At 37.9% G+C, this 10,852-nt stretch overlaps 1 protein-coding gene across 7 annotated transcripts in view; it reads right to left on the reverse strand.

Moving 5' to 3' along the window:
- LOC106954996 (gastrula zinc finger protein XlCGF46.1-like) overlaps positions 1-10,852 on the reverse strand; it is a 35,611-nt gene that overhangs the window by 13,829 nt on the left and 10,930 nt on the right. The window contains exons 1-2 of one of the 7 annotated variants that reach the window (XM_015044899.1): positions 2,923-3,099; positions 808-1,694 (exon numbers count right to left, since the gene is read on the reverse strand). In XM_015044899.1, coding sequence (XP_014900385.1) covers positions 808-1,694; positions 2,923-2,998 — 963 coding nt within the window. In that variant the 5' untranslated portion in view covers positions 2,999-3,099. Of the gene's footprint in view, positions 1-89; positions 1,695-2,922; positions 3,101-6,376; positions 7,151-7,338; positions 7,503-10,852 lie in introns of those variants that run through there. The other 6 variants (XM_015044895.1, XR_001426479.1, XR_001426480.1 and 3 more) reach the window with 6 other exon arrangements.

Consider the following 10,852-nt stretch of genomic DNA (forward strand, 5'->3'; position numbering starts at 1 on the left):
ACAGTATTAACTGGGAATGAGTCACATTGAGAAGATGTAATGAGATTCATGTCACATTTAAAACTACAATCTCTAACTTTTATAAGCAATTTTTTACATATGTTAGCAAAAGGAGACAAAATGCAAACTGTTGTGGCATTTTGACAGAAAATCTTTCCAAATGAACCTCTATTTCCTCTATTCACGGTGAATTCGCCGTTTGTGATTCTTCAGATTCTCGGCTCTAGTAAACCTCTTCAAACAAATATTGCATCTCAATTGATCTTTTCCTGTGTGAACAACCATATGTCTTTCAACATGACGCTTCTTGACAAACATTCTTCCACATTCTTCACAAGCAAAGCAATCCTTTCCAGACCACGCATTCTCCAGTTTTGCATGAAATTGCATGTGTTTCATAAGGTCAGCCTTCCGAGTAAATTTTTTATCACATTTATCACAGGACAGCAGATTCTCCCCAGTGTGGCGTCTAACATGTATGCGCAGACTTGCTTTGCGAGTAAATCTGCCACCACAATACCCACAAACAAATTGTTTTACATCCAAGTGGGATATCATATGGCTTTTTAGTTCACCTGTACATCTAAAACATTTGCCACAGTCGCTGCATGCAAATGGTTTGTCTCCATTATGGATGGTCATGTGCATTTTAAGGGATGTCTTCCGACTAAACCTTTTATCACACTGATCACAAGCAAATGGTTTTTCTTCACTGTGGCACATCAGGTGACTTTGAAGAGCAAACTTCTGTCTAAATGTTTTGCCACATTTATCACAAGCAAAGGGTTTTTCTTCACTGTGGCACACCATGTGACTTTGAAGGATATACTTGTGGCTAAATGTTTTGCCACATTTATCACAGGCAAAGGGTTTTTCTCCAGTGTGGAGTCTCAGGTGATTTTTCAGATGAGCCTGAAAGCGAAAGCTTTTACCACAGTCTTTACAAACAACACATTTTTTACCACGATGGATTCTCATATGAGATTTAAGAGCAACATGCTTCTTAAAGGTTTTACCACAATCGTCACAAGAAAAGGATTTCCTTCCCTTCTGTGCATCACCGTTTTGCTTCCCTCTCGAGTGATTCTTCTCAACCGAGCAGCTGGAAGACTTTTCTCCTGAATGACCTGCCATATGTTTCTGGAACATCTGCTTCCTCACAAACTGTTTACCACAGTCAGGGCAGCTGAAGGCCTTCTTGGCAGCTTTACGTCCCACTTTGCTGTTTACACCAGATTGACGTGTTCTGGGTTCCCTCCAATCTTCATCACCGTCTTCATTTTCAGATTCAGAACCTGATAGATTATCATCTTCGCTCTCATCACTGGCTTCAGTCTCAGAAGAGGACGAATGCCTTTCTTCAATGTTTGACTGTAAATTAGGATTTGAATCCAGCTCTCTGTTGGGTTCTGGTCCTCCACTGATCTCTCCATCAGGTTCTGTTTTCATCTGTTCAGCTGAGCTGCTGTTTGGAGTTTCTGACTCTCTGCTGTCTTCACTTTTGATGTGATAAACCTCTGACAATTGAGGCTTCTCTTCATCTTCATTCTTCACAGTAAGCTGCCCTACATCCTGACTGATACACTGTTCTTCCTCTTCCTTCTTCACCTGGAAACATGTGAGGTTCTGCTGATCCAAACTGGAACTGCTCAGATCAGGAACCTCTTCTTTAACCACCAGCAGCTGCTGCTCTTCTGTAGGAAACACATGAACAAAGCCTGAAGTTATTACGATAAATGATAATATTGTTGTTTTGAGATCATTGTCAAGTAATATACTGGTAATGGCATAATAACACAAAACCACATTAATAAACTTCAAATTCGATTGAATATTTAACACTGGAACTGGACGACATGTTAAGTGCTCAAACAGTAAATAAAATGGATCATGAAGTTTTAATTTATTGTGTGATTATTTATTGCAACAGGCCTACATGGACATCTTTACACTAAGGACTGTCTATTGTGACTCTGCTTCCGAAATCTACAGGATTTGTTGTTCACAATGAGAGGAATAAACACAGCTAAGAAGTTGGTGGAAAAAATAATTAGCTCCCATGTTATTGAGAAAGAGCAGATTATTTCAGAGTGCTGAAATATTTGATTCCCTTCAGGTAACTTTGGCAGTTAAGTAGCAAATGTTTACAAATTGCCAGTGATAGTTGTGTGAGGTAGTATGATTGAGCCGCATCCGTCTGAAGCTGATGGGGTAACAAACGTTACAAGGTTGTGAGCTTCAGGCTGAAATATTGTGTTCCTCTTTGATGTTTCTGCAAGCTTTTAATTTAATTTAATTCTTGTAGAAGAGAGAAACTATGTTCACAAATCTTAGAATAATAGACTTATATTTTAAGGCATGTAATGCAAATGCTAGGACTTATTCTAGACCTATAAACGCCATTAATAATGAAAAAAGGAAGTAGAAATATCTTTCATCCAGTAAACTGCCATATTTTACATTAGAACGGGATTTTTTTTTATGTTTTCAGGAAGTCTAATTTTACTTGTCCTGCTATCATGTGGCTATGAGAAATTAAAAATTCTAAACACGTGCAATGTGTTGGAAAACAGAGTTTGGTGACTGATTCTTATTTGTCAGGCGGAAGTGGTCACTGGGCAGCGCATGAGTTTCTCGGCATTAAACCTCGGCTGCAGTGCGCGCTCCCGACACAGGGTCAACACAAGGGAACAGAATTTCACACAAGACCTCTTTCTGTGGTTTTGCAATATCCTGTTCATTTTTACACAAGGTTTAAGACTTTTGGCGATATCTAGGTGTTTGTGTCTATAGTGGTAGTAGCTCTCAGTATACATGCTTGGCGCAGGATTTACCCTAATAAACACTTTCCTGTTTACCTCGTGCTTCCATCGATTCTAATGATCACAATTATTTGAAAAATGATCAAATGAAGGGATGTACCTTCATTCTCTTCCTTCACAGAGTCAACGAAGCTGCATTGTTCTCCAGTTCTGCAACTTTCCATCGTAATCTTCATCCTAATGTTTTGGCTTCTCTGGAGAATAAGGATACACTGTGAATCGAAAAGCTTACACTCACAAGAAATCTGGTAGATTCAAGTTGTTCTTCCTGCAGATGGCAAGAAAACTTAAAGTGGGCATTACCGCCACCTACTGGTTCGGAGTGTGGTTCTTGAAAGTATCATGTACACATAAAAATCAAAAACCGGTATGTAATCAAATTCCAATAATCAATGTTGATTTATTTAACAAGCTAATGATAACAAATACAAGTTATTTTTTAGTGGTACTATTACACTAAACTTTTTATTTTTCCAAACTCTCTCTCTTTATAAATCTTTATGACAGTCTAATATAACATGTTCTATGATTTCTTCCATTCCACATTACATTTCACTGTATTATGCTTTTTTATTTTAAAAGTATAATTTTAAGTCCTGCGTATCCAAGTCTTAATCTTATTTGCCTCTCATCCTTTGTATTTCTTCTCCCAGTTCTGATTTCACCTACTGCCTTTAGGATTTTATAAAAATTTTATAAAACCATCTATTTCCATCTCACCTTATTTCCAATTATTTCACTGGATTTTGTTTAATGACACTCTTTCTGTCTGATATGCTTGTTTTTACTATGAAGCTGCAGATGGTATTTTGACTTTCCTTCTTTGCTGTCTTATCTGCACTCTCATTTCATTTTACTCAAATGTGCTGGTACCCACATGAATTTTATTGTTAAACAAATATTATGTTTTCTAAATACATAATATTGTATATTATGTATTTATACAAAAAGTATGTCCAATAAAATATCAGCCCCACTTTCTGGATGATTGTTTTAAACTCAATAATACAGCTGCAATATTTATTTTTATTTTTGTTTACTTGTGCTCTCCTGATTTCCTGCTCTAAGCACATTGTTAGATCATTGGTATTCCTCTCCTTTCGAAAACTATGACTAATCTATTATTAATCATTTTTATATTTAATTACATATACTTGAAGCAATTAGCACGTAGTTTTCCTGTTTTGTGTTCTGATTCACATTATGGACGCAGAAGGATTTTGATCAGGCATCTTCACAGCCACACGCTGCCTTGTATCTCACTGCTGCCATCTGATGGACATATTAGGATCCTACAACATTCAGGTATTAAACGTGACTGAACTGAAAACGTAGATATGTACTACATCTTAAAAAAAAGAATACCTTCAGGAAGTTGAATATTTTTTGACTGTCGTTCTAGAAAGTGAAACTTTTATTTTCTATATTCCATTCAGTGAACTACACAATCACAGGGAGGACTGCTGACTGAACAGATGTTCAGAAAAACAAACATTTAAACACAAAAAGTCACTCCTAAAGAAGCTGGTGTTACTGTGATTTCTAATGTGTGTATGACCACAGTTCTGTTTTTCAGTAAATGAGGCCTCAGATGATTAACTGTTGCCAACAGAGACAACTCTTCTGGTGTCCATCCTCATATTGCGTCAGCCTGACACTTTACAGACCATAACCTCTATTTAGCGCAAGAAAACTTAAGACAAAAGAAGTTTGACATAAAATAAATCTAAAAATAAGGGAATTCTTTTACAATTTTTTGTAACATTTTTGTGCTGCATACACATTATTGAAAAATAAATTCCTTATTTCTGCATTCGTTAAAAATAGAAATACATGATATAAAGAAAGTACACTTAAAATCCACTTCATGTCTCACTCACAGTGAGCTGCCTAAATCATTTTACCCCCGAACAGAGGCATTTTCCCCATTATTTGCTAATACCAGACACTGCTCTACTTACGATGAAGCAGAGATCATGTCAAACTCAAAATGCTAAAACTAATCTTGATCAAATGGAAGCAAAATAATCTGAATTGCAGTGGCGTTTGTACAGAAAGTCTTTCCAAGCAAATGTTCAGTATGAAATCTATTTACTGTGAATCCTCAGTTTGTGATTCCTCAGAGTTTCCGCTTGTGTAAACAACTTCAAACATCGCATCTAAATGGTTTTCTTCCCGTGTGAAAAACACACAGGAAAGAAGGTTTGTCCTTCTTCCACATTCCCCACAAGCAAAGTTTCCCTTCCCTGCCACCACTTTCTCCTCCTTCTGATGAATCTGCATATGTTTTAGAAGGCGACTCTTAAGGACAAACTTTTCATCACAATGATCACATGACAACTGATTCTCCACAATTTGGAGTCTAACATGCAGGAGTAAACTTTGTTTCCGAGTAAAAGTAGCACCACAATCACCACAGACAAATGGTTTTACATTTGAGTGGGTTATCATGTGACTTTTTAGAACATCCTTAAGTCTGAAACATCTTCCATAGTTGCTGCATGCAAATGTTTTTTCTTCTTTTATTCGATACACCAAATAAAAAACAGAATATCTTGAAGTTAAATATATTAGTCACTTATTTCAAGAAGGAAAATCACATATTAAATAAATTCCACAAGGCATGAAAAACAGCACACCTTTATTTTTTGTATTTGTGATGATTAAGGCTTACAGCTCAGAAAAACCTCAAATTCAGTATAAGTCGTAACTGAAACTATATCGTACAGTCACATAAAAAGGTCACAGAGAATTGTGTTGCACTTCTGCTTTAACCAAATAGTAACCCGCATCCCATGCCCTCATTGTTTTCCTGTTGGTCGCATTCATCCTCGTGCTGATCTCTCTATCATGACAATACATAGATAAGAATTGGTCCATTGTTGCCACATCATTAAGAAGGAGTAAAAAAGGTGAATAAGAGATATCCACTTGTAGCACATCACCCAAAGTGGTGGATTTTTACAGACAGCAGTCACATTCAGACAATCCCAGAATATGTGTATAATGGTCCTACAGTATTAACTGGGAATGAGTCACATTGAGAAGATGTAATGAGATTCATGTCACATTTAAAACTACAATCTCTAACTTTTATAAGCAATTTTTTTTTTGCATATTTGTTGGTAAATGGAGACAAAATGCAAACTGCTGTGGCATTTTGACAGAAAATCTTTCCAAATGAACTGAAATGTCTATTCACTGTGAATTTTCAGTTTATGATTCTTCAGATTCTCACCTCTAGTAAACGTCTTCAAACAAATATTGCATTTAAATTGTTTCTTTCCTGTGTGAACGACCATATGTCTTTCAACATGAGACTTCTTCAAAAACCTTCTTCCACATTTTTCACAAGCAAAGCAACCCTTTCCAGACCTCACATTCTCCAGTTTTGCATGAAATCCCATGTGTTTCTGAAGGTGAGCCTTCCGCACAAACTTTTTATCACATTTATCACATGACAGCATATTCTCCCCAGTGTGGAGTCTAACATGCAGACGCAAACTTGCTTTGCGACTAAATCTGCCACCACAATACCCACAAATGAATGGTTTTATATCCAAATGGGTTAGTATGTGGGTTTGTAGATCACTCTTAAGTCTGAAGCATCTGCCACAGTCGCTGCATGCAAATGGTTTTTCTCCCTTATGGATGGTCATGTGCATTTTAAGGTATATCTTCCGGCTAAACCTTTTATCACATTCATTACATGCAAATGGTTTTTCTTCACTCTGTGGCACACCAGGTGACTTTGAAGGCAATACTTCTGGCTAAATGTTTTGCCACATTTATCACAGGCAAATGGTCTTTCTCCTGTGTGGAGTCTCCAGTGATTTTTTAATTGAGCCTGACAGTGAAAGCTTTTACCACAGTCTTCACAAACAACTAATTTTTTAACACGGTGGCCTCTCATATGAGATTTAAGAGCAACATGCTTCTTAAAGGTTTTACCACAATCGTCACAAGAAAAGGATTTCCTTTCAGGTTTAAGTCCCTTCTGTGCATCACCGTTTTGCTTCCCTCTCGAGTGATTCTTCTCAACCGAGCAGCTGGAAGACTTTTCTCCTGAATGACCTGCCATATGTTTCTGGAACATCTGCTTCCTCACAAACTGTTTACCACAGTCAGGGCAGCTGAAGGCCTTCTTGGCAGCTTTACGTCCCACTTTGCTGTTTACACCAGACTGACGTGTTCTGGGTTCCCTCCAATCTTCATCACTGTCTTCATTTTCAGATCCACAACCTAACAGGTTGTCATCTTCACTGTCATCACTGTCTTCATTTTCAGATTCAGAACCTGATAGATTATCATCTTCGCTCTCATCACTGACTTCAGTCTCAGAAGAGGACGAATGCCTTTCTTCAATGTTTGACTGTAAATTAGGATTTGAATCCAGCTCTCTGTTGGGTTCTGGTCCTCCACTGATCTCTCCATCAGGTTCTGTCTGCATTTGTTCAGCTGAACTGCTGGTTGGAGCTTCTGTCTCTCTGCTGTCTTCACGTTTGATGTGATGAACCTCTGACAACTGAGGTTTTTCTTCGTCTTCATTCTTCTCAGAATGGCTGATCCACTGTTCCTCTTCTTCCTTCTTCACCTGGGAACATGAGAGGTTCTGCTGGTCCAAACCAGAACTGCTCAGTTCAGGAACCTCTTCTTTAACCACCAGCCGCTGCTGCTCTTCTGTAGGAAACACATGAACATAGGTCTGTCAGGATGACAAATTTTGCTTGAAGATAAATTGTTCCAGTATTTATTGTGATAAATCATAATATTGTTGTTTTGAGACCATTTTCAGGTGATACAATGGTAATGTTATAATAATGCGAGACCACATTAGTAAACTTTAAATTCTATTGAATATTTAACACTGGTACTGGACGACATATTAAATATTCAAACAAATGAAATTAATTATGAAGTTTTAATTGATCATGTGATTATTTATTGTTTATTGCAACAGGGCTACATGGACATCTTGGCTATATTTTGCACCGAGGACTGTTCATTGTGAGGATTATAAGTAATGTGTTGTTGAAGCGTGAGCTGCTTCCCATCAGTTTAGCATACCTTGCCCTTTAGAAGGTCTAATGATAGCTTTACATACTGTTATTACACAATAGTCAGCCAAACCCACTTACCTACCCTCAGACTCCAGCAGACTGACAACTGACCAGCTGTCCACCTAACGGGTCCGAGAAGCCTCTAACTCCTGAGTATTACTACAGATGAGAATTTAGAGGGCATTCTGTTTAAGCTGGGCGCGAGAAAGATGCGTCTAGACTCTAACTGACCTTTGGCCTACTTACAGCACTAAGGTTACAATGTAATACACTTCATAATCAGAATCTTTCTTCTTATCCTTTATGAATAATTCATAATCATCACGATTCTTAAAACATAATCAACATTAAATCACAACATGCAAGATTATAAATATCTCTTAGGCTCTTCTTACTCCAACAAAAAAGAGAAAACATTTCAGTAACAATGCTTTTCTTTCCTCTAATTACCAGCCTTTTTATTTATTTTTATCTTATTTAATTTTATGCATGAAACTGGAAAGATCTTATACATGCACAATATTCACAATATTGTTCAGAACATGAAATGTACCTTTTAGCTTGGGATGGGTGTTATTATGAGCTTGACTGGGGTTTATATATCGTTTTACACCCAACTGTAACTTGTGGTCTCTCTCTACCTTCCTAGTTGTCATTTTAGTTGCTCTCTCTCTCAAAAACGTTTGAGTTCCCTCACAATACTTTTTGCGTTACCTCACAATGATGTCCTGTTCAGTTTATGCGGCATAACTGAATACTGATCCTGGGCCTAGCAGTTATATTTATGACCTACTGGCAAAAAAGAAACTGAAAATAAAAATGGGAACGACTGTTTTGCATCCTGAAAGCAGAATTATGACGTTCCTAAAGGAGGAAGATCAAGTATAAAACAATTGAAACAGGTGTAAACACAGCTTGATGAAAAATGGATAGGAAAAAAAAGCGGGCCACACTGACAATGCGGGTGCCCTTTCCCCTTTAAGACAAAGGGATACTTCAACCCCTTTTCATACTCCCCAGGTGGAGATCCAGGCTCACCAGGCAGATCTGGATTTGGACTCCCGTCCCCCGGTCCGAAGAGCCATCCCAACGCCCCACAAGACCCTGGAAAGACAGCACCGCCTCCTCCCACGGAGAAAAGTAGCAAAGCTTCATCATCAGCCCGATTCAAGACCGCCCTGCAGTCTACGTCCTCTCCCAGCAGAGAGCAGAAACATGGATGCTCAACCAAAAAAAAAAAAAGAAAAAAAAGTTTGCCACAAAACTGAAGGCCCTCTGCAATGAAATGTGTCCCACTGTGCTGAAATACATCGCATGGCTACAATAATCAAACCCAGAGATCTTGCCTGCCTGGCTGGACATCTCCTTGATCCCAATGTCCGTCTCAGAAATGTGGACTATAACAATGAGGGTTCCAACGTTGACCCCAACACCCCTTATCATCTGACCTCCAATCCAGTCTCTGACCTATTTCTGGAGAGCGCTGACAAAGGGCGTGAGTTTCCTTCCTATTTAACACAAATCCGAGGATTTACTATTTTAGACCGTTAAACGACATTAAGAATAACCGCAATAGGAACTACTTTTCATCCAGTTCTCCATATTACACGAGAAAGTTCTTGTCCTGCTATCATCCGTCCTCTTATACCAGCAACGAAATATTATAAACACACACAATGTGTTGGAAAACAATGTTTGGTGACCGCCTTTTATTTGTCAGGCTGAAGTGAACATGACAAAAGTTGGGAAAAGATTGATTCTCTTGGCGATTAAAAAACACAAAACTCTGCAGGACCCTACAGAAGACAATTTTTTGTTTATTTTAGGGGGTTTGCTACTGTTTTTAGCAGCAGCTGTCGATTATGTTACGTCAATCCGCGTTTCCCCATCAGATACGGTTCCCCCTTCGTCTTCTTGCCGCTCCGCCCCGCCCACGCGGCAAAATAGGCGCGTGCTCGTGATGAGCACTGAAAAAGCACGCGAGTAGCAAGCACGCGCTTGTTCGGCGCGCTTGTCTGAGGAACTACGGACACCGTGAAAGCTCAAACAACATGTTTCGGCAAAGTTGTCACACTTTCTTCACGTTTTTGCGGGAAACTAATAGTAATAATACTAATAATTATAATAAATATATATGTTATACATATTATAATTATAATAAATAATATATATTTTATACATATATTATAATTATAATACATAATATGTTATATATATTATAATTATAATATATATATGTTGTATATATTATAAAACCAAAGAAGGAAAGGTTAAGTTCTTGTGCAAGAAACGTCTGGAAAACATATTTTCCTGCTTGCGTGCGAAGAAGTCGGCCAGGACTAGGAAAGAATCTTTGTTTGGACAGATAAAGAACTAACAACTTGACTAATAGTTCTTCTGATGGAGCAGAATTGATTTCCAGGAGGTCAACCTTTAATTCTCAGAACTTCCAACACACATCCAGTGTAAGACGGAGCCAGAATTGCTATGCAAGCAAGGTTCGGTAACGCCATTGGTCAAAGCTTTCCAATACACAACAGTAGGGCTGGAATGGTATAAAAACTTGATGTCAGAAGTAAGAGACAAGAAATTTTGGATTCTGAGATGATGAAAGTGAGACGATGAAAATGCAATGTGTGAATCCGCAGATGTGCATTAAATGTCTTCCTGTTTGTCTATGAGCCGGAGAGAATGGAGTTTGTGTATTGTTTCTTTATTTATGTATTTCATGAGTTTAGCACCTTTAAATTCCTCTATAATAACAATGAAACCATGTTCTCCATGTTTCACTGGAGAACATGAGCTTGAATGAAAATGGTATGAATGAAGCACAAACTCATGATTTAAATTAAGTTATCAACCTAATTCACATCAACTTTAGTACATTGAACCACTAAATGTTGCTATTTTAGAGCAGTGTTTTTCAACCTTTTTTGAGCCAAGGTACACTGTTTTAATAAAAAAATCTCG

The sequence above is a fragment of the Poecilia latipinna genome, unplaced genomic scaffold (genome assembly GCF_001443285.1).
Source record: "Poecilia latipinna isolate Pla-1442-1.1 unplaced genomic scaffold, P_latipinna-1.0 Scaffold697, whole genome shotgun sequence".
Classification (NCBI taxonomy): domain Eukaryota; kingdom Metazoa; phylum Chordata; class Actinopteri; order Cyprinodontiformes; family Poeciliidae; genus Poecilia; species Poecilia latipinna.